The sequence below is a fragment of the Macaca fascicularis genome, chromosome 15 (assembly GCF_037993035.2).
Source record: "Macaca fascicularis isolate 582-1 chromosome 15, T2T-MFA8v1.1".
Taxonomy (NCBI): domain Eukaryota; kingdom Metazoa; phylum Chordata; class Mammalia; order Primates; family Cercopithecidae; genus Macaca; species Macaca fascicularis.
Genome location: NC_088389.1, coordinates 20,065,167 through 20,088,880, shown reverse-complemented (window position 1 = coordinate 20,088,880; position 23,714 = coordinate 20,065,167). Strand labels below are relative to the sequence as shown.

Sequence of the window (23,714 nt, the reverse complement as noted above, 5' to 3'; positions counted from 1 at the left end):
TCACTGGAATTCATTTCACTCCACTGTGCTGCCTTCTGCTGTGTTGGCTTCGGTCTCAGAAGCCCCATGGTTGTGAGGTGGTGACAGCGGCCCCAGCCCCTACATCCTGTCAGATTAGAGACCAGCAGAATGGATCAAAGACCTCTCCCAGGTCCTCAAGCCAAAGCCCAGATGGGCTCCCATTGGGCCAGATTGCCAGTCCCTCAGCCAATCACTGTGGCCACAGCAGTGGAAAGCATGGATTGGCTTAGGTTTGGGTCACATGTCACTTCTCCTGGAGTCCTAGGGGAACTGCCTCTACCAGAACCGCTGGACTGGGAGGAAAGAAGAGGAGGAAAGGAGTAGGACACAATCCCCAAAGTCCCACCCTAAATATAGTAAACGCATGCAGAGCAGCCAGGAAAAAAACCCAGCATGTCCCTCAAATGCTCTTCCATCATCCCTGCCAAGGTTCATCAAGATCTAAGTCCCTGGTCTTCAGCCTCACCTCCAACTTGCTTGACAGCCCCAGGCATATCCTGTCTTTTCCTGCCTATGTGCCTTTGCATGGTCACCTTTGCCTGGACCACTCTTTTCCCCTCCCCGAGCCCTGATCTGACTAGTTTCCACTCCTGCTTCACTGGACGCTTTCTCTCCACTTTGGGCCCAGAGCATCCTTCACCCCTTCGACAGAACTTGACTGCTAACGAGTCTGGCTCCTCCACTGAACTCTGCACTTCGTAAGGGCAGAGACTTACTTTATTTTTATTTTTAACAAACACATAAAGCCCTTTCCAAGGGTCAACCACCATTTAAGCTCTTTACAAGCATTAACTCATTTAATCCTCATCATAAATATATGAAGTAGGTTCTATTATTAACCCTACTTGTAAAGATGGGGAAACTGAGGTACAGAAAGGTCATATCTGATTTATCTGTATATTTCTTTTGTATTTTATTTTATTTTTTTGACAGAGTCTCTTGCTGTATCACCCAGGCTTGAGTGGAGTGTAGTAGTGTGATCACAGCTCACTGTAACCTCAAACTCCTGGGCTCGAGTGATCCTCTCGCCTCAGCCTCCCCAGTAGCTGGGACTGCAGGTTCATCTTTGTATTTCCCAGATCCAGCCCAGGGCTAAGCACCTGGTAGGTACTCAGAAAATACTTATCTTTCAGATTGTCTCTCCTGGTCTCTGCCCCTAGTCCTACCAGGATGGCTGCATCTTCCAATCTCCCCATTTCCCAAAGTTGCCCAGATTCTGGATCTTCCCAGACTGGAAAGGGAGTGTTGCTAAGGCCACCTCAACCGGAGCAACTCTGGCACAGCATCTGGTGTCCAGGCCAGCAACCCAAAGGCTGGCACAGAGGCCTGTGACATGAGGAAGGAGCCCCATCTGGACCCTTTAGGCCTATGAAAGCCCTGTTGTGGGAGGATGAGCCCAGGAGCCCTCCAGGTGGCCCTCTGCCTCAGTACTCATGATCACTCCCCCTGTGTTGCTGAGCCCAGTCCAGGGATCCCGTTCCGACAGTCAATTACCTGCAGACTGCTGAGGACCGCTGTGTCCTCAGAATCCTAACCTGAAAGCTCCCAAGCTTTAACTGGTTCCAGATGAAAATGTGCATGTATAGTCCTCACAGGAGCGATGACTGAATGACAACTACTCACAGCCTCCACTTCTGCAGATTGGCCTGACTCTCTCTTCTGCCTCCCTCTCCTCACTCAGCTGGTTTCCTGTCCCTCCTCCATCACTATCAGAGCTGCCTCGCTTTCCCTCCCTCAGCAGCTCCTTTCTCTGTCTGTCCCTGTCTGACTGTCCATCTCTGGCCTTAGCCAGATTCCTCTCCCTCACTTCTCTTCTGCCTGTCTCTTTTCTTTCTTCTTTTCTCTTTTCTTTTCTTTTCTCTTTTCTTTTCTTTTCTCTTTTCTTTTCTTTCTTTCTTCTTTTTCTTTCTTTCCTTTCTTCTTTCTTTCTTTCTTTTTTTTTTTTTTTTTTTTTTTTTTGAGACGGAGTCTCGCTCTGTTGCCCAGCCTGGAGTGCAGTGGCGCGATCTCGGCTCACTGCAAGCTCCGCCTCCCGGGTCCACGCCATTCTCCTGCCTCAGCCTCCCGAGTAGCTGGGACTACAGGCCCCCGCCACCTCGCCCGGCTAATTTTTTGTATTTTTAGTAGAGACGGGGTTTCACTGTGGTCTCGATCTCCTGACCTTGTGATCCGCCCGCCTCGGCCTCCCAAAGTGCTGGGATTACAGGCGTGAGCCACCGCGCCCGGCCCTTTCTTTCTTTTTCTTTCTTTCCTTTCTTCCTTTCTTTTCTTCTATTTTGAGATAGAGTCTTGTTCTGTTGCCCAGGCTGGAGTGCAATGGCGCGATCTTGGCTCACTGCAACCTCCGCCTCCTGGGTTCAAGCAATTCTCCTGCCTCAGTCTCCCGAGTAGCTGGGATTATAGGCGTGTGCTATCACACCCAGCTAATTTTTGTATTTTTAGTAGACACGGGGTTTCACCATGTTAGCCAGGCTGTTCTCGAACTCCTAACCTCAAGTGTTTCACCTGCCTTGGCCTCCCAAAGTGCTGGGATTATAGGTGTGAGCCACTGTGCCCAACTCTCCTTCTCTCTCTCTCTCTCTCTCTCTCTTTTTTGAGATGGAGTCTCACTTTGTTACACAGGCAGTGCAGTGGTACCGATCTTGGCTCACTGCAACCTCTGCCTCCTAGGTTCAAGCGATTCTCCTGCCTCAGCCTCTTGAGTAGCTGGTACTACAGGTGTGCGCCACCATGCCCGGCTAATTCTTTTGTATTTTTAATAGAGACAGCGTTTCACCATGTTAGCCAGGCTGATCTCAAACTCCTGACCTCAGGTTATCCACCCTCCTCAGCCTCCTTAAGTGCTGGGATTACAGGCGTGAGCCACTACACCCAGCTCTCGTTGTCTCTTAATGCTTGACTGTTCTCTACTGTGCCCCCTGCAGTGCATCTGCCTGTTTATGTTCCCTGGATATCGGGCTGTCTGTCTGTCTTCCAGCTGCCTTCACCCCCATCCTTGGTTACCTGGGCTGTCCAGTAACGAGCCTGGGACCTCTTTCCCATCAGAGTGAGAGGACCCCTCCGTAGCAGGGCAGCCTCAGAGACCCCCATCCATGACTCTCTTCCATTCTCTGAGCCTCCTCCTGGATCCCTTTACTCCTTGGGGTCCCTCTGCCCAGCCCAGGAGGCAGGAACCCTCAGAGCCACATGGGCAGGGTGGCTGTTTGCTGCCCCGAGGACCAGGTCTCGGCAGCCTCCGTTAATGAGCGTGCCTTTGGTGACACATTCATTATTCCTGTTCGGTCGCTTCGAGTCAAAACTGATTAGTTACACTTACCGCCGCAAAGATGTAATGATTTTATTGTTTATCTTCAATTTATTTTGATTAACATCTCCGTTCTTTTCATTGCAAGTGCAATTAGGTGCAATCTAACAGCGACTACTTTAATTTTGTTGAAATTAAGATGAATAAGTGACGGCTTATGGTGCTTTGTTTAACAAATAAATCATAGTTAAGAGGAGTGTATTAGTAATAAATGAAAAAAGACAGCTTAATTAAAATGCATGGAGCCAGCCTCTTGATGTACATCCAAAATCCAAATCTGAATTCCAAAAATCAGAGGGAGCTGAGGGTTAGGAAGACCCTTGCTGCCTCTCGAAACGGTGAACAGAGGAGACAGACAGTGTGGCTTAGTTTTGAGACTGCTGTGCAGAGAAGAGCAAGGAGTACATCATGATCCTCATGAGGTGGTCGCATCTTATCCACAAAAGCCACCCGGAACCCAGGTAGAAGCAGATTTGGGAGGATACAGGAAGAGAGGCCTTATCCCCCCTGGGGCCGGGGGGTGGGGGGGACTGGCTGCCAAGCCCACATCCTGAATTCTTCCTGGGAACCCGTTTCGGGCAGGGGACAGGGCCCCCCACCCCTACATCGGGGGATCAGCCCATTTGCCCTATTGAGGAGCTCAGTGCCAAGCCCAAAACCCTAGGGCAAGTCTCGCAGTGCGATCTCCTCCCCGCTGGGCTGAGAGGGACTTCCCCATCTCTTGATTTGGAAACAAAGTGCAAAAAGTCAGCCCTGGAAAGTTTCCCGTGTGAAGTTTAAAAGCGCCTGTGCTGAAGAGGCCGACTTTGAAGCAGCTTGCCGGGGCCCCTCGGCAGGCTCCTGCGAGTCAGAGGGCCGGCCTCGCCTCAGATCCGTTGCGCCTGCCTCTGCAGGGCTGGGAAATGGGAATTGTTTTTAAGTTGAAAAATTACTCGTGGAGCTCACTCCTTTGCCACTGCTCTTCTTTTGTTCTCAGTCATTGCCTTCCTCTGCCTTCTCCTCCTCTTTTGCTCCCTCCTTTTAGCAAAGAGGAGCAGGCGGACCGGGGTTCAAATCCGGACGCAGGCTCTTACTGGCTGTGTGACCTAAAGCCAGTGACGCAACCCCTCTGGACCCTAGCGCTTTAACAGAAAAGCGGGGTCAATGGTGTCCTCGAGGTGGAGCGCTGTGGAGGCTGGCCCAGGGAACTGCACAAAAGTGCCCAGCACCCGCCTGGCCCCAGGAGGAGGAGCCCCAGAAGCATCAGCTCCCTCCCACTACAGAGCCCTTTGCCTCCTCCTCACAGAGCTTCAGAGGCAGGTCTCCTCCCTGCTTCCTGTGGCTCTCTGAGCTCCTACTGAGTCTTCATCCTTCTGTGTTTAAACTCCGCTTTTCTTTTTCATCCTCCAAATACATGTTTCCGAGTGTCCACCTTGGTGCCACACACACAGTGCCACACCCTAATGACGGTGCCAGGTGAGAAAACACACGACGCACCTGCCCTCAAAGAGCTTCCAGCCTCATGCCTCAGGTCCCCCGTGGGACTCCTTCATCATGGTCATTGCAGCCCTGTGTGCTCAAAAGTGTCTTCCCAGATAAAGGAGTGCTTTGTGAGGACAGGGCCATGCCCAGCACAGGGCCTGGCACACAGCAGGGGCTCAGTGGCCAAGGATGATGCCTCCTGTGGGCCTGATTTAAGGGCACAGAGAGAAACCAAGCCTGAGCATGTGCTGCCAGGGAGGCCACCCTCGGGTGGGGGCATGGATGCCATAGTAGACATGGGTGCACAGTGCTGGGACATAGCAGAGGAGGGAAGAAGAGATGGCAGCCCCCAGGAATAACCAAAAGCAAAGAATGAGTCTGCATATTGGCCTGGCTTCTTCCTTCCAGCTCAGAAATCGGGACTCATGTGACTGAGAGTTCACAAGAGCAGTTTCTATGCGCTGAGGCAGGGACTTCCCAGCACAGCCTACAAGACACTGCGTGCCCACGCCTGGCCCCGCCCACCTATGCAGCCTCATCCGGCTCCCCACCCCACACCGGCCACTCAGGCTTTCCCACTGGCCTTGCTCCCTCACGCCAGGACCGCTCTCCCTCCACCACCTGTTTTAGCATCCCCTGCCCACTTCCTACCAACCGTGATCCTGGTGCCCCAACTGACTTCAGGTCTCAGTTTCGATGTCATCACACTTTGGGAAAGGCCTTCCTGAGCCCCAGACCAGGTTAGTTTCCCTGGATAGCTGGTCTCATCGTACTCTCTATATTCCATGGCACTTGTATAACTGTCATAAAATTGTGTAATTGCTGTCCACAGTCTGTCTGCCACCTAGAATGAAAGTTGCCTGAAGGCAGAGGCCATGCCTGCCTCGTGAATTGCTGTCTCCTCAGTGCCAAGCAAAAAGCTTGAATAAAAGCTGGATAGAATAAATAACTTACGGACTGGGCACTTTATGGATTCCAGAAATGACCCCAGTGGCAATCCTGAAAAGGAGGTAGTTATTGCTCCCATTTCACAGATGAAGAAGCTGAAACTTGGAGCAGTGTGACTTACCCAAGCAAGTGGTCTTGAACTCACATCTCTCTGACTCTGAAGCCACACCTGTCCAGGGAAACATCCTTGAAGCTTAAAAGTCAATCATGGTGTGATGGGGAATGGGGAGGGAAGGAGGGAGGATAGATTTTACTCCTGCTTGGGTCTAAGGACAGGGAGAGAGCATTGCCCCTCTGCTTGGTGTCAACCAGGAAGGAACCAGCAAGTGACAGGGCCTATCAGATCCAACTCAGGTTGTGCCCAGTCAAAACCTGAGGACAGGGGAAGAGGAACCACAGTCACTTTTCAGGAGGGGCTTTAGGGATCCTGGAGGAAACCACCATTGACTATTCCCGCGGAACTGGCCTCTGATACTGGCCTCTGATACTTGTCCTCGAGGTTGAGGAAAGGTGTTTTGTGGGGCATATATGGCACCCAGCGAGCCCTGGGTGGCCGCTGCATTTGAGGAGGCGTGAACTTCAACAGGGGACCAGAGGCATGGGGCACCTCCTGCGTCCCCCATCGCCACCCCACCTAGAGCTGCTCAGCAACTCCTTTTAGAGATAGGAAACTGCAGCCCCGGCGGGGAGTGACTTGAAGCCGGGAAATGGCTTCAGTTGCATTCTGGGGGCCGCTGTTCCAAGGAGAGACAGAGAAAGAGATAGCAAGTCCCCCAGAGCAAGGCGAGAAAGGGGGGAGAGTGAGGGGAGGTAGAAGGAAGCCGGAGAGGGAGGGAGGAAGTGGTGAGAGCAGCCGAGGAGAGAGGGGTAAGAGAAAAAGAGAGAGTCAGTGAGGAAGAGAGCCAGGGACAGCCAGAGAGGCCGGGAAAGGCGAGGAAGGAGGCAGAGAAACGCCGCGGAGACCGGGAGATGGAGAGAGACAGGGGGAGGCGGGCGGGGACGGCTGGGGGTACCGGTCGCCGGAGCTGGTGACAGCCACGGAGCAGGGGGCGGGGGACGCCGAGCGCTAGCGGGCGCGGGACGGCGGCGGGAGGGGCGGGGGGGCCGGGGACGCGGGGGACGCCGCGCCGCCCCCTCCCGGCGCTCACCGCCTCCCCCGCCCCCGCCCCCGGCCGCACGCGCCCGCAGCCTAATGACCGCAGCCAGCCCGCGCCGCGGCCCGCGCCCACTGCAGGCGGCCGGCAGCTGGCAGCGCGGGGCGAGCGGGGAGCCGCGCGCCGCAGCCCGGGTGGCAGCTCCCGGCTCCCGGCCGGCCCTGATTGATTTGTCAGCCGAGGCGAGAAAACGGCCCCTCTGATCCGCGCGCCCCGTCCTCGGCTCCCCGGGCGCCGGGCCTCCCTCCTGCGCGCCTCGCCCGGCTCCGGGCCGGCCCCGCAGGCTGGAGCACCCCGCCGGCCCCAGGAGGGAGCCCTCCACCCCCCAGCCCGGGCCCCGGCGCCCCTCCCCGGCCCTGCCCTCCGCGCACCTCCTCAGGCTCGGCCCGGCCCGCCCGAGGGCCCTGGGGCTGCCGACGGCCCCCTCACCCCCACTGGGCACCGTGCCCGCGCCCCCAGCCCTCACCCTGCCGCTCCCCCCAAGCCCGGCACCTCCACCCCCCGCCCCCCGGCCCTGGCCCGGGGCCGCCCGCAGAGCCGGCCACACCCGCTGCGGAGGACTCGCCAAGGTAAGGAAGCGCCTCGGCGCGCCCCGGGGGCCTGGAGGGCTGCGCGGGATGCCGGCAGGGCCACTGCAGGCACCCGCGGACCCGGACCGGGAACCACCGCTGCCACCAAGCCGGGAGCACGCTAGGGCCCCGTCTGGGCCGGGAGGGCTTTGGGCGAGTTGGGCTTGTCAAAGGGAGGACCCGGTGGGAAGTGGCTGGCAGTTGCCGCTCTGTCTGGAGCGTGGGGGAATGTCACTCTCAGGTACAGAGATCTTCTGTCCAGGTCTTTTTCTCTTTTAAGGAATTCTCTTCCTCTGTCACTATCCTCTTCGAATCCCTAACATTTTATAGACATTATTTTCCTGTGTCTCTTTTGAGGAATCACCTCTTTGCCTCCCTTCTTTTCAAGCAGGAGTCTTTTCATTCCTCTTTCCCAGTTAAGCACATCGTCTCCCTCCCCCAATTTAGAAAGATTTTCTTCCTCTTTCTCACTCCCCAGTTTCAAAGGAAATTCTCTGTCCCCACAATTTGCAAGCACCTTCTGTGGCTCACTTTCCCATTTCCAAGGCTAGACCCATTCCTGTGCTGCCCTTCACCCCCCCAATCCTGGCTGTGCAGATCAATTTGTCTTCAGCTGGAGGGATCTACCTTGTGTTTTTCTAGTGCACGGGCCAGCTATGGGGACTCCTCACCCAAAGCAAGGCACCAGCAATCCCTGGCAGCCCGCAGGAAAGGGGCAGCTGCCCAGCCGAAGCCCAGGTGCATGGGGCATTTGTTTCCACGGGGCAAAGAAGGAAGACTTTACCCTGAAACAAAGAATTGAGACCAACCGAGACTGTCCCAGCCTCTTCGTTGGCAGAGGAATCTCAGCTTCTGGACTGAGGGGCTACATCTATCCCCCTCCCCCACCTCTTTAACTTTAAAATAGTTTAATGAACACAGAGAGAGAAATCATTTTTTTTTTTTCTGCGTGGTGAGCAGTCTACAAAGAGAAATGGGAAAGGAGGGAGAGAGCCTTAACTCTGATCCCCGCAATTAGTTCCCTGGGATTGTTGGTGGGGGGAGCAACCCGGGAGCCTCAGTTCTTCAGATACAAAAGCATTTAGATCGCTTTAGACCGGTTAATCCTGAGTCTGGCTCGGGTCTCTTTTGTTTCCCAACTCCATTGTGGGTTTTGTGCAGTTTCTCTCTGTTCGCGTGATTGACTAGCCAATAGATGGTAATTATCCAAATGTCCCCTCTGTCCTTTGACTGACTTCTCTGTATTATGGGCAACTGTCATGCATTCTGTCATTCCATATCATATTACACATATTATCATATGAAGCCTCCCCCCACCCTTTAAAGGAGGGAGCCTCAGCCCAGATGCTGCTGCTTTTAAAAGGAAGGGCCCCGAATAATTTGTGCGGGGAACGGTCGGGAATACAGAGCAGGGGACTCCCGAGATGGGAGGTTCTGCAGGTAATTTGTTTGGTTGGGGGTAGGGGTGGCCTCTGAGGTTGGGGTTATAAGAACTGTGCTATGGGCTTGGAGCAGGCTTATGCCAGCTTGTATTCCTCTGGCCGGGATCTTGGAGTAGTTTGGATGGATCTGGGATACCTTCTGGAGAAACTTGGAATCCATTTTTTGACCCCAGAATATCAGAAAAATCTGCAGGATCGGGTCCTTTGGGAGTAATTAGTTCTTAGCGACACATGCTCAAGACAACGACCCTTGGGAATCCCAAAATATATCTCTTCTACCTGTGGCCCTTCACAGGATAAGTCCTTTGGACTCTTGCCCCGGTTTGCTGCCAAGCAGGCTGGGGATGGAGGAGCCAGCTGTGTCTGTTTCAAACCCCCACAAGCTGACGCTGAAGCTCTGAGAAGGGACAAGCTTTTCCAGTGATACTTTTGCACATATCAACTTAGTGCCCCTTGGTGCAGTTGTGCTTGCCATCACTTAAGAGGGAGGCAGGATTTATAACAAGGAGGCTTTGCAGAGAGAGACTCTGGGGTCCTCTGAATCTGTGGGCAGGACTAGCCTTTCTTTTGCTAAAATGTGAAAAAAGTGTTTTATTATTGCAATGGATATGAACTGCCGCCCAGATGTACAGCCTCACAGGCAGTTAATTACCTCGTTCTTCATCAAATATATGAGCAATAAATTCTCCAGGAAGGGAAGTGTGTGTGTGTGTGTGTGTGTGTGTGTGTGTGTGTGTGTGTGTGTGTAGATAAATAGGTGGATAGATAGATAAATGCAGGAGAGAGAAAAACACACTCTTTTAAGACCACGGAAAGAGACGGACTATTTTATGGGAAGCTTGATACACTGCTGCAAGATGCTTTGAATTTTTCAATGATCAAATATACATGATCAAGCTGTGCATGTTAGGGTGCGAGTGCACCAACGGTCAATGGCTATTGATCAGGCTGTTAAGTATTTCTGTTCAGTTTTATAAATATAGATGGATCCCAGATGATTTAAACAATTGGATACTTAAGAAACTAGCCTTCTACATTTCTTTGGAGAAGGGGAAATGGCTGGTCAGTTACATAAACCCAAACCATTGTTCACCCCCATACTTCCTCCCTACCCCCAAAATACCTTGGAAAGGCATTTTACAAATGTGAGACTCATTTGCAAGAGTGTTCAAAAATAGAGTAAAAATATTCCAAATGTTTTGTTTGGGGTCTGCCATTAATAGTCACCTTACCTGAGCCTAGCCTTATTTACAGGCTGGGAGTTTACTCTCTCTCTCTCTCTCTCTCTCTCTCTCTCTCTCTCTCTCTCTCACACACACACACACACACACACACACACACACACACACAAAATTTTGCAACCACAATTTTGACCCAGACTCAGAGAGATGGGGAGGGTGTCATTTCTGGGAGTGGGATCTAAGGTCCCTAAAACCCTTCTGGTTAGGAACCCACATGACCCTTCCCAATGAACTAATTTCTCACCAGTCTAAAGATCTATTTAGAAAGGTGTGGAGTGGGTGAAGGATGGAGATTTAAAGGTAACCTCTAATTGGTCTGGAAAAATTCGGCTGATGACACTTTGAAAACGTCTCTGTTTCTTTTTCATTCTTTCTCTCTCCACCGCCCCCAATCCCTTTTCTATTTTTCTCTGATATTACCTTCTAGAAATTAAAAGTGGACTTGAAAGAAAGGAACAATGAAAAACAGTGAGTGGGAGGAGAGAAAGCGAACTTTTTATTTTTATTTTTATTTTGTGGTGCATGGCAATCTTAATTACAACCACCCAATTAGCTATTTTGTATTTTGTAAAAGGATTCAAGAAATCAGCCTTCTCCCAGATCGGTAAAACTTAAGCATACAGACAATTAATAGTTATGTTTTGTTTCCACATCTTAAAAAAACAAAGTGTAGATTTTTAATTTTTCTATCTGCAGACCAGTCTTTACCAGCTAAGTGCCCCTCACTGGTGGAGCTGAGGCATCCCTATTGATAAAACCCCGTGGAAATTGAACCAAAATTGGCATCCCTCAAAAAAGTTGATCCACCTAGAAACGGATGAATCAGTCCTGATTGGGTGGACATGCCCTTTCACCTCATTGTGTCTGACCTATCACTTAATTAATCTCTCCCAGAGCAGAGCTGTTGACAATACCAAAGATAAGCAGTATTTTGAACAAAGCAGGAAGCTTTTAAAAGAACAAGCCACAGTGAGGTTTGAGCCTCTTAAAGATGTGTAAATCATCAGCATTAGGATGTAGAGTTCCTTTATAACGTAGCTGAAGCTCAGAGATGATCCCATCTTTACTAGAAACTTTCTGTGCCTTTCTTATCCATGGATGTCTCTAGACATTGATATTCTGCCTCTCCCCTCTGCTGCTGGTTCCCTTTCTCCTGTCTCTCCCTTTCTTTGGATTCATACTCTCCATGGCTCCTTTCCTGAAAATTGTCCTCTGCTTTCCAGCCTTGCCTTTGGCTCTTCAGATCCTTTTTATAGTGTTAGGGCTATTGAGGTGGTCAGTTTCTAAGGCTTTGGGGGACAAACTATTGACTGCATCTGCTGGTACCTATGAAGGAGGACATTTGTGCTGCAGGCACCTTGGTGACACCCAGGGAATAGTTCATTAATTAAAAGACTTGCTAATTGCTGCTTGAATTACTGTACAGAAAGAGTGAAATGAGTTTGTAAAAGATGACAATTTGGGGAATGCATTTTTTTTTGTTTAAAATATTTTTATAAACAGGTCTTAGAAAATGTGTTGCTTTTACTGTTGACTCTATCGTCAACAATTCAACTGAGCTTCAATTAATGATAATATATGGTCTGGGATCCTTCGCTGGGCCTGATTGATGGAAGAGCTTTGTTGAATTTGGTGCAGGTGGCACTGTTTAATAAGCACAGGAAAGAGTGAATAATGTAGTGCTCGCAAAGAGAAGTAAATGCAAAATAGATCGCTCTAATTATGGCAGCCCCCAGAAATGGAGACGCAAGCTGAAATGGCCAAGTAGCTGGGAAATTCCAAATAGTGTCGATTGTCCCCTGCCTTTTTACTTTCGAGGGCTGACACGGTAACTTAAAAGTAAATTTGGGTGAGCTCATCTGACTCAACACAAGCACAAATTCAAAACCTGAGTCTGATGACCTATCAATGTTTGCCTTCACTGTCTAGAATCCATTACCAGATAGTAAAATTCAGCACTGAAACAGGGCCATCTGAGCATTTCTTCCTGCAAGAGATCGGCACAAGCTCATTACAACTAGCATTCATATTTTATTGCAAAGTGTCAGGAGATTTTGTTTTTGTTTTTGTTTTGTTTTGTTTGAATTTCTTTATGCTTGAGAAAATTAGCCTATAGGAAATCAAAGTGTGAATACTTAAGCAAACAGAATTTCTCATATACCTGCAAGGGCTTGTGATGATTTTCATTCATGCAAAGATAATCAATGGGACATTAGTTGTTTTAATTAGTGGAAGAATAAAAATGTTGGGGAGGGGTGCCAAGGGACTGAGCTTCAGCTGAAGCATATGTGGGAAATGACTCATTCCTCACCTAAAGAGACAATGCCAACTTCCCAAAAGCAGTAGAGATTTGCTAATCAAACCAGTGGAAAGTTGGACTCGGGCACGGGAGGGGTCCTGCTGAAAGTGCAGGGTGGGAGATGGTGGCCACACTGGGCATTTTTCCTCCCCTGCAATCTCACTGTTGCCCTCAGAAAACTACCACGTCCTACATCATCTTCTAGGAGAGGAATTGTCTTACTTCCTAGGAAGTTGCACTTTGTGCTGGGAGCCTAGTATGCTTTGTGATGATAAAATAGTGCCAGTGGCTGGGAAGCTCAAATCAACATTCTTTAGCCTGGACTAAGGAGAGGCTGGGGCTGAATGGGTGTGCTAGACATGGAGTGATCTGTAAAGCAGTGGCTCCAGCAAGTGGGTAGAGACCCTCGTCCTCTGATTGAGGACCCAAGGAGGAGCCAAGTCCAGCATCTTTAGCTAAAAACTCCTTTTTGTTATGTAGAAATGTTTACCAAACCCACCTCCTGTCTAGTCAGTGCTGGCTGGGCAATCCAGTCGATTGGTGTTAGTGTATGGGAAGCTCATAAAAGGTTTATGGGGAAACTTGTGCTTAGAAATGGAGTTTAGCAGTGTCCTGCTGTCAGAAAAGGATGGCAGAGATGCCTTTGAATGAAGAAGGGCTGTGATAGGAAAAATGCTTGGTCTCAAGTGCTTGGAAATATGAGTTGTCAGCCAGTCAAGAGTTCATCTGCTTCCTCTTCTACCCCCGTCCCCACTTTTTCTATACAAAATCTTTCGGATTCTCCTTTAAGCAAAATGTGGTTTCCTATGTGAGAAAATTTGTTGCGGGGTTTTGTTTGTTTGTTTGCTTTTTGTTATTTTGTTTTTTGTTTTTTGTTTTTTTGTGTGTGTGTGTGTGCTTCAACCTGAAAGGCTTGCAGAGCAACCAGGTTAGCAAAATAGCCCTTCCAGGACTGGATATTACTCTGGGCTAGATTAAAAAGAAATGATTGTCAATAAATGACTGTAGTTATACCAGTTGGGGAAAAAATGGCATTTTTGCAACATTTACTTTTTTTTGGTTTTGCTTCCAGGGAAATTTACATCCTTGCGTGGAAATTAGCCGTGAGGGGATGCAATTAGCTATAGTGTATTTTGTTACAATTGTTCTTTAAGAAAAATCTGATCTGACAGATTTATACTGTTGACAATGTGATTTAAGCAGGGCCTAGATACAAACTTTCCCCACCCTAATCAATAATGGTAAATCCTTTTGCTGAGGTGAACAATCTCTGACCTAGTATTCATATTTCTTTTACCAATTCCCTGTAATAAAATTGAACATTTTGTCACCACTTTGAGAAACACTGCCAAACACCTTAAAACACATGTCACATGCCAGCAGCCCCTCATTTCCCTCCTCCGGGAGTTTCTACATCTGGAATCATAATCACAGATAAAAACCTTGACAAAATTGCATCTGAGCACATTCCTCTCCACAGCCTTTACTTTCTCATAACATTTAATACAATATTAATACCTGCTACCGAAAAGCAGGAGGGAGGAAAAGGGCTGCCAACCTCCACGTTTCCTGATGCATCATGTTCAAACCTGAAATTCACACTTCGTGTTTCATTTTAAGTTCAGTGCATTTAACAGGGCCCTAGAGAGAGAGCCCTGGTTAGTTCCCCAACCTGCTCAGCTGACGCCCAGGGAGGCGGTTTCAGAATTGTTCAGATTGCTGCAGGGAGAAGAGGAGGAGGAATTGGGCTCCTCTCTGCCTGCAACAGGCCAAGCTACTTATCTATTCTAGTGTCACAGACACGGGGTTCCTCTTCGGAAACAACTAAGGCTCCACTAATTTTTATTGTCGATAGCGGTGATAAGCAGATTTTCTGTATAGTGTGACCAAGGCAATGAGCTGATTTCATAAAGAAGGAGATAGCTATGCCTGAACTGATTTGCTGCTGACTGACAGCCTCTCATATCAATATAAAACACTCCCTGCTTTGCTGAATGAGGCCCACAAGCCTGGGAAAGGTGTGTGGGGGGGTCCTCATTGAAGATACAGGGCTTTTCTGCTCTCCCTGTGACTCAGCCTCACCCCACCCTTTCTTGGAGATAACTGTAACCCTGCATTCCTGTGCAGTGGCAAGGAATCACCCTTCCTCTGCCTTACAAACAGGAGACAGAGGTTAGAGAGAAGGGGAAAGTGCAGGAAGCATATCCCACTGGGGGTTTCCTGGGGGCATGTATGATACTCTGGAGATGGACTTTTGCATGTTGGTGGCTTTGTTCAGTCCCTGCCACTCTAACCAGAATTGGGGTTGAGACAGACTAGGATTGTCCCCTCCCTTTACAAAATGTAAACCTCCAGGTTTCTGGAAGGTTTAAATCGGTAACATCTCTAACACCAGCCTCAGTGTAGAGGGAACACACACACACACACACACACACACACACCCCTGAGCATTTCTACTTTGGTGAGGAAGGAGTATAATTTGCTGAATGGTGCAAGCAAGCCAGGAGGACAGAAGATGCTACACTTTACTCTGGGAATAGAGGCGGGCAACTGGCCCTGTGACTGCAGCCAACAGCTTTAAGAACACAGTCCTTTCTGCTTCAAGGTTAGGGGGACATTCTCGCCTCTTTCTTCTTTGCAGTTATTATTCAAGAGGCTTCCCCCGACCCCAGTCCCTAGCACCATCCTCAGAGCTTCAGACCATACATTGGCAGTAAGCAAAGGGGGCCCCAGGCAGGCGGGTCTGGGGCCAAGGAGGGCGGCTCCCCTGCGCGGATCCTTCCCTGGTGGCTCCCAAATCCGGCGTTTTCTCTGCCGCCTCTCCCTCGGGGGAGACTCGGAAAGGCTGCAAAAATCTGGGCGCCCGCTCGCTCGCTTGTCAAGAAGCAAACTGTCTTCACATTCTCCAAGAGCAACATCCCTGCCTAGGAAGAGGAAGGAAGAGGCAAAATAAATAAAACCAGTTAATGTTGTAGTTAACTTGCAAATCAAGTAAATCTGTTGGTGCCGTATTTGAGAAATAAACCATCACAGCGTCACAGCAAACACACACTTCTGAACGTCTTCATTTTGATTTAATGGTATATCAGCGTCAACTATCGCTTCCTCTGCTGGTACACACGGCCTGATGCCGCGGGAGGAGGGTGCCCATGTTTATCACCGAGTGAGATGACTAATTACACCTTGTCAATCACCGGCTATGAAGACATAAAACCAGCGCGCACAATGAAGTAGTTGCCTGCAGCGTCAATTAGTTGGCGATTCTGAGGTTATTGCGTGGCCCTGCTTTGGCCGCCTCTAATAACGGGACAGAGCGCCGGGAACCGCGCACTGATCAATCACCCTCCTTCCGCGGCCGCCCGGCTCCCTCCCTTCTCCCCCGCCCGGTCTGGCCTCACTTTCTCCGCGCGGCTTGCGCTTCCTCCCTTCGCGGCCCCGGCTCCGTGGCGCCAGCAGCCCCGGGAACCCCGGGAAGTTTGCGCGCGGCAGCTCCGCAGCCGGCAGCCGGGAGCCCCGCAGCCTTCGGGGAGCGCCGGGGCTGGTGGCCCCTTTGTTGGAGGAGGCGTGGAGGGAGCGCTTTTGTTCTGAGTTAGTCACGGTGGCCGGCTGGAGGCTGCTACCTCATTATGCGCCGGGTCTGCTTGTCTGCGAGGAAGCAGATGGTGGGGAGGTAGGCAGCGGCGAGAGTGGCCAGACCTGAATTCCGTTCACCTGTCACCTCCCACAGAAGGCAGGTTCGGGGGACTTAGGGATTCGTTGCCACTTTCGGGGGCAGGGGGAGGTCCAGGGGCTGCCGTTTCCGGCGCCTGCGAAGGCTCCTTACCTGTCGGTGCCCGCTCCCCCCACCCCCTGCCTTTCCCTTGGCTGCAGCTTCTCGCACCGCGTAAATGTCACTCACGTGTCAGGATGTGTGTTTACAGCCTGTTCCTCTCCTTGTTTAGTCTCCGCGGACAGGGCTCAGCGGTTGCGTGACGTTCCCCGCCACTGGGGGAGATTAGCAAAGTTACCGGCCTCTGGACCCCGGGGCCCAGGCGCCCAGATCCCGCCCCGCGGCAGGAGATGCATTTGAGCCTCTTAAAGACGGAGCGCGTCCCAGCCTGATGCAGAGGGATGAATAGACAAGCGAACCGGGCGGGAATACCGACTGCCTGAGTATCTGGGGTCGGCCCAGCGTTGGACGTGGGCTGCTGGTCCGAGAGGTGGCGACGGAATCGCGTGTACGGGGGAGTGGAAAGTCGCATAGTGTGTTTCCCCGTTTCTTGAGCAGCCCGCGACAAGAGTTGCTGAGTACCCCACCCCCCGCCCCCAGATCCTAAGGCAGCCCCTCGAGCTTTCAAAACGTATTGTATCCAGCCCTCCCGGGAGCGGAGTTACACCAAGGACAAACACTCTAGCGTCGTTACAAATTTTTTCTACCCCTTGGGCGACCTCCAGATGAACCCTGGTGACTCTTAGATTGGATTTTCATTCCTTACTTTCTTTGAAAGAAAGTGCCCCAGATGCGTCAATAAAACATGCCTATGTATCCGTGTAGGCGTCCGCGTGCCTGCGCGCCGGCCATGTGCAGGCGCCGAAGCACACGTCTGTGTGAATACACGGGCACGCGCGTCTTTGGGTTTAGTGGTCCTTCCCTCGCGTTGGGGCATCTGTACACATGCAGCACATACACATATAATTGTAACTTCAAGTTTTTTCAAATATGCAAAACGACCTCGTAGGAGCACTTGCAGTGATTTAAGTAGAATCGCCTGAGCACGCAAGTGCAGGTATAACGTGCAATTTACCATTTTGCAGTTGCATCCTTCTTCCCAGCTCTGGACACTTTACACCTGATGCGCATGTGTAAGACCCTAGCGCTATAGTGGTGCTGGCTGTGATTTTGCCAACAGAAATAAAATTCGTGCTCGCTGTGTTTTTGCCAACAGAGATGAACATGTATATTTGCACACATGAACACAAGTTCATGTGCTTTGGCATTACACGCATACATATATTTGTGCACACATATATTTGTGTGTGAAAGTTACACACGCGAAAAACATGATTTCATCCTCAACTCTGTACCCTGTGAGGTAAACCGCAGGTCCTGACTATCCCCTTACCTGTCCTGGCAACAAGTCATTTCAGACTGACACCCGCCTTGTCCCTATTAGACAGAGCCAAACCTGCTTCCGAAGCAGACCCAGATGGGACTCTGTAACTGACGTGTTTATTCAGTTTTTGTCTACAATCATTTTATTTCCTAAACCCCTCCCCACCAGACACCTGGGCATTTCCCTCCAGTCCCCAGGAGACTCTAGGGTGAGCATGAAGCCTGGAGGCTGGGGGTGGCAGTTGGGATTTACCTAGCACGCTAGGTTGTTGGCCCCTGGTGAGGTGGTGCAGCCAGGCGGATAAGGAGGACTGGCGCCATCAGCGGGGTCTGAGACAAGGTGTGCCCAGTGGGCAGAGAATGGGCCTGTGGTTTTTAAGAACCTCACTGATATTGAATGTATCTTGGAGTGAGAAAGTTTTTAATGGAAAAGGAGAGGGCGTGATGAAATAATTTGCTAAGTGCCTACTATGGTCCAGGCATTTTACATCCACAGTCTCTTTCATTCAACACATCCATGCGGAGGAGAGCTTCTTGTCTCCTATTATAAAGGTCAGAAACAGGCTAAGGGAGGAGAAGTCACTAAGTTTACAGTGCATGTAAGTGGAAGAGCTAGGACTCGAACCCTAGCCTTTCTGAGTTCCTAAAGCCATGCTCGCCCCCACTCTTCCAGGCTGGGGAGAGAACGGGAAGAGCGAGAAACTACACGCTGGGCTGCAGACTGGGCCCTAGCGGGCTTGGAGCGTGGATATGCTGGCTGGACCCCCTCCCCTGGAGTCACAGCTCTCGCCGGTCTCGCCTCTCAGGCTCAGCCGGATACCCAGGAGGCTTGCGCGGCCGCCTGTAGTCCGCTGTGCAGAGCCCGGGCCGAAGGCGGAGCTCGATGGAAAACGGCCGAAGGCTCTTGCAACTCTGCCCCAGGCCTGCCTTCCCGGGCCTCCCAGGCGGGTGCCGGAGGCCGCGGCTCCAGGCCGAGGGGAGACCGCAGTGAGACAAGCATCCCCTTGCTGCGCCTTCTTAGGATAGAGGGTTTAATTTTCCTTTCTGAAGATATCGCAGGAAGCTGTTCGTATCTTAAAAACTCCAAACCCCGCGCTCTCCCTCCTCCCTGTCTTCCCCCCACTCCGCCCTCCAGCCTCGCCCACCAGCTCCCACCATCTCGACTCTCCTCTGCTCCTCTTGCCTCTCCCCTCCCTCTGGGGTCTCCCGCCTTCCCGGAGCACGCGCTGCCAGGGCCTGGGGCGCCGAGCGGCCAATGGCACGGCGGCAGGACGTGATGTCAGGCGCGGCTGTAGAAAAGGCGCGGAGGCTTGCGCTGGCGCGGACTGCTGAGCCGGGGCTGGGCTAGGCGCGCGCTTGGAGAGCATTGCGCGCGGCTGGGCCCGCGGCCGGCGGCTCCTCCTCCCACTCTGCTCCTCCTCTTTTTTCTCCTCCTCCACCTCCTCCTCCGCCGCCTCCTCCTCCTCTTCCTCCTCCTCTTCAATTCTCCCGGTGGCTCGGCTCGGCTCGCAGGCTTCAGAGAAACCCCTACTCCAGTCGCCGACTCAGCGCCCAAGAGGGTCGCCTTGGGCTGGGGGCGCACCCCAGGGAGGGGAGGGGTCCAGGCAACTGGGCCGCCGCGGGCACCTAGCAGCTTCTGGGTGAACCCCGACCCCAGCCGTCGCCGCCTTGGGCAGAGTTTGCGCCCCTGCTTTGCGCCCCGGGCGCCGAAGCCGGGCGGGCGATGCCCGCGGCGTGAAAGCGCCCGCGGCGGGCGCCGACCTCTGCCCTAGTCTCCTGCTCCCCCCGCCCCGCTTGCCCCGTGCCCTTGTGACCCTGGCTTTGGCGCCGTCGCCCAGGCGCCCCGCAATGTAGCTGCCCCCGCGCCTCGGCTGGAGGCGTCCTGCCCCGCGGGCGCCCGGGGCCCGGAGCCCGGCCTGGGGGCGCAGCCGAGCTCGGGCGGGGCCGGGGCCGCGGTGGCGATGCACCGGGCCCGTTAGCACCAGGAGCGCCAGGCAGCTGAGGCGGGGGGCAAGCCCTCCCTCGGAGGAGCCGCGCCCCCGGCCCCGCCGGTCCCGCCGCGATGCTGTTCCACAGTCTGTCGGGCCCCGAGGTGCACGGGGTCATCGACGAGATGGACCGTAGGGCCAAGAGCGAGGCTCCCGCCATCAGCTCCGCCATCGACCGCGGCGACACCGAGACGGTAGGCGCGCGGTTGTGGGGTCGGGGTTGAGAGCTGGGATGGGGCCGGGCCAGTCAGCGCCTCTGCTCCCCGAAGTTTGGGGAGCGTCCTTCGTGCGGCACGGGACTGGGTGCTGGGGATCCTCGGTCAGAATGCAAGGCCAGTGGCTCCCGGTTCAGGGGAAACCCGGCTGCTGGGACGGAGAAGGGAAACAAGGTTGAAACCGAAATCTCCGCCCTGGCGGGTAGAGGAGAGCGTTTCTTCGGAAGTGGAAGCGAAGTCCCATCCGCGGCCCAGGGCAGCTTCCTTCTCACCTTGCCGGGCGCCGGGGTCGACAGCCCCGCGCTCTCCTCAACCTCTCGGCTCCGGTTGCTGGCGGCGCCGCGGGCGGCGCCAGGGAAAGGCGAACCAGCCGGGAGCACTGGGGCTGCAGCCGGCTTGGGCCGCTCTCGGCTTTCCGGCAATCGGGGATCTCCCTCAACCCCCTGCGCGGTTTCGGAGACCGAAGCCTTCGGGGCCAACATTTGTCGTTGTTCGCGTCCCCAGACCTTTGACTGGTCAGACTTAGCCAGGTCAGGGCTGGGAGTTCAGGCTCTGGCCTGGCCCTCGCCAAAGGAGACTCCATTCGGATCTCTACACCTGGCTCCGCGGGCCTAGCCCCAAATAGCCAGTTCCTCGCCTCAGACCTCCCTGGGGGCCAGAGGAGCAGACACTGCCCAAGTAGCGGGCCCAGAAGTGACCTTTAGGAGGCCGCGGAGGTGGGGAGCACGGGAGAAGCTTCTCTGCTTCGGGAGCAGGACCAGCGGCCCCAGTGGCCTCCCAGTCTCCGAGCCCTTCTTCGGTTAGACCTTCTCTGCTGGTCAGTTTGGATAGGGGAGGATTTGGGTTGAACCTGTCCTTCACCCAGGGACTTTGAGGGTGTCCCTGCACCCCATTCACCTCATCCCTGAACCCAAGAGGGCCCCAGCCTGTGTGGCAGAGGAGCCAGAAGTTGGCTGACTTGTCCTGGCCTTAACCTCTGGCCTAAGGATCCAGGGATCACTGAAGCTGGGGCCCAGGAACTCTGCTGTCTCTCCAAAGAGGAGTCTGTGTGGAGGGTAACTTAATGGTCACCTTACCCCCCGCCCCCCGGCTCATTTAAGAAACAGTTTGGGGAAAGCTCTTGGAGGGCTTGACTGGAGTAGCTGTCCTGGTCCCTAAACACAGCCGGAGCATTTTGGGGGAAAGGACAGGGAGGACTGGAAGGGAGAGAGGTAAGCGGGAGAGCCATTTAGGCCAGGATCCCGGCCTGGGCCGGTAGCAGGCTAGGGCTGCGCTGGCGGGCCTGGGTTCTAAACCGCCCAGAAATGAAAATGGGCCTTTTGGGGTGGGGGGAAGCCCGCCGCATGCCCTGGCAGCCCCCTCCGCGTTCAGGGCTAGCCGAGGCCACAGAGGGAGCTGTGGGTGCCAGTTTCGCGGCGGCGGAGGGGCCGCTGGCTGACGCAGGCGCTGCCGTCTTCCGCCTCCCTCCCTTCGCAGACCATGCCGTCCATCAGCAGTGACCGCGCAGCGCTGTGCGCTGGCTGCGGGGGCAAGATCTCGGACCGCTACTACCTGCTGGCGGTGGACAAGCAGTGGCACATGCGCTGCCTCAAGTGCTGCGAGTGCAAGCTCAACCTGGAGTCGGAGCTCACCTGTTTCAGCAAAGACGGTAGCATCTACTGCAAGGAAGACTACTACAGGTAGCCCCCCACCCAACTGCCCCTCAGGACCCCTCCCCCCAGTTTCAGGCACAATCTTACAGTTTGGCCCTCTCCTTTCCCTTTAGTCCCAGGAGAGGGTTCACTACTCAGGACTCCCCCCCGCCCCGCCCCAGCTTCTCCAAGCCAGCACAAATTGGGTGATAACCTTTTAAAGCAGCAATTTGGGGAGCTCTTGGAAAGGTCTACAAAGTAAGAGAACCCGAAAAAGAGCAGAAGCTGCCCGCCCCCTCGGAGCTCAGACCACAAAAAAGCTTGAGTTGGGATCCTTGCTCCCCTCTCTCTTTGAAGTTTCTTGAGTTAATCTGAGGTTATAGAAACAGGCACCCCTAAACCTAGGCAGCCCAAGCTGGACAGAAACACAGTTGGAAGGAGAGCTGTGGGAGTGGGTGCATTTCCAGGTCTTTTGAGAAAATGGGAGTGAAAGCTGGCCAAGATCAAAGAACCAGAATCACTAGCAGACTCCAAGTTCCCTGTTTCTCCTTCTCCCCAGTTTTAGGGTTAAGATCTATGTATATTCTCTCTGTTGTCTCTCTTTCCCTGTCTCTGTGTTTCTTCCAAATTACAAAAGTCAGTAGGATTCCCAGGCGCTGGTTTGGAGGGAGGAGTAAAGGTTGAGAAAGGGATAAGTGGTAAGTGTCTCCCTCCACTCCCAGGTAAAGGCTTTCCTAGGGCTTGCGGAGACTCTGGGTGAAGTAGAAGTCTTTGTAGGCATGAGTGTGTCAAGGGAAACTATTTTAGGGCAGGACCAGGCCTGGGTCAAAATCTAGTTCTCTCTCCCCCGCCCCATCCTCCAAATAAAGGCCGGGTTGTCCATCTTGAGGAGGGGATTGCCCACCGCAGTAGCAGCGGCACCTGGAGGAGGAAAAGGGGGGTACCCAACCGTGTGTTCCCACAGCCCCTCCCTCCATGGTCCCTACAGGCGGTTCTCTGTGCAGCGCTGCGCCCGCTGCCACCTGGGCATCTCGGCCTCGGAGATGGTGATGCGCGCTCGGGACTTGGTTTATCACCTCAACTGCTTCACGTGCACCACGTGTAACAAGATGCTGACCACGGGCGATCACTTCGGCATGAAGGACAGCCTGGTCTACTGCCGCTTGCACTTCGAGGCGCTGCTGCAGGGCGAGTACCCCGCACACTTCAACCACGCTGACGTGGCAGCGGCGGCCGCTGCAGCCGCGGCAGCCAAGAGCGCGGGGCTAGGCGCAGCAGGGGCCAACCCTCTGGGTCTTCCCTACTACAATGGTGTGGGCACTGTGCAGAAGGGGCGGCCGAGGAAGCGCAAGAGCCCGGGCCCTGGTGCAGATCTGGCGGCCTACAACGCTGGTGAGTGCGTGGCGCGCGGAACGCCCCCGTAGGGTTGGGGGAAAGTGCGCGGCCTCGACGGCCGGGAGCTGGAGTGAATGTATGCTGGGCAAATAGCGAGACTTAAGCACCGGAAGGCCTTGCAGAAGGGACGTTAGCCCCCTGGGCTTCCAGCCTGTGCGTCCTCGGCTGGAGCGGGAGGAGAGGGTGCAGTGGTCCCTTGCTGCCCCGGGTGCAGGGCCTTGTCTCTGATACATTGTATTTTTTGGAGATGGCTTTTTGGTTGGGGCCTTTGCCCCACTTTGCTGGGCAGGAAGTGTAGGGATGGAGAAAGCAAGGCGGCGCTGACACCAAACAGGCTTCGGGTTGGCGCGGCTGAGAGTGGGGAGCTGCGGCGACGAAGGCAGGGCGGCGAAGGAAAAAGGCAGGGCGGCGAGGGTCCCGAGAGAGGGCTGGTTGTGACCAGGGGCGCCGAGCTCGGCCTGGTGTGCCGCCTGACGGCGTGAAATGTCCCAAGGGCGGCAGGCTTGGGGATCTCGGGCTTGGAGAACTCAGGAAAGCAAAGGCTGCGGGTCCTTTTGCTCGGCCCGATCCTCCTTTAAAGCCAGGTCTCAGTTTTCCCGGGCTCCTTCCTCCGAGTTTCCTGGCGCCTGCTGGGGTGAGGGCCGCGACCCTCGGAAGCGGGCGCCCGGGCGGGACGAGACCCGAGCAGGCCTGGCCTCGCGCCGGGGTGGAGTGGGGTGGGGTGAGGTGGGGGGCTCGGTTCGGATTTCCGGCATCTTTGAACCTCAGGCCATTCCCGGAGAAGCTCTGCCCCCTCCCGCGCCCCTCCCTGCTCAGGACAGCTGCAGAGGTTCTGAGTCCCGGCAAATGAGCCGTCAACATCTGCCCGAAGTCTGCAAGGCCCGGAAAGGTTTATGACTCTCCGGGCTTCCGAACTAGAGTTTATTTGCAATTATTTTCTTTCTTTCGTTTGCA

General features: G+C 53.7%; 1 protein-coding gene and 1 long non-coding RNA gene across 6 annotated transcripts in view; one reads left to right on the top strand and one right to left on the bottom strand.

The window, feature by feature from the left end:
- The first annotated feature begins 6,393 nt into the window (after positions 1–6,393).
- Positions 6,394–23,714, top strand: part of LHX2 (LIM homeobox 2) — a 34,861-nt gene continuing 17,540 nt past the window's right edge. For 3 of the 5 annotated variants that reach the window (XM_005580813.4, XM_074016587.1, XM_045373793.2), the window contains exons 1-3: positions 18,854–19,713; positions 21,211–21,413; positions 22,354–22,757. In XM_005580813.4, the coding sequence (XP_005580870.1) occupies positions 19,594–19,713; positions 21,211–21,413; positions 22,354–22,757 (727 nt within the window). In that variant the 5' untranslated portion in view covers positions 18,854–19,593. Of the gene's footprint in view, positions 7,458–18,853; positions 19,714–21,210; positions 21,414–22,353; positions 22,758–23,714 lie in introns of those variants that run through there. The other 2 variants (XM_045373794.2, XM_074016588.1) reach the window with 1 other exon arrangement.
- LOC123569179 (uncharacterized) lies at positions 10,610–16,652 on the bottom strand. Its single transcript, XR_006692771.2, has 2 exons — positions 16,338–16,652; positions 10,610–15,363 (listed from the first exon to the last, which is right to left on the bottom strand). It is a non-coding gene; the product is annotated as an uncharacterized lncRNA (long non-coding RNA).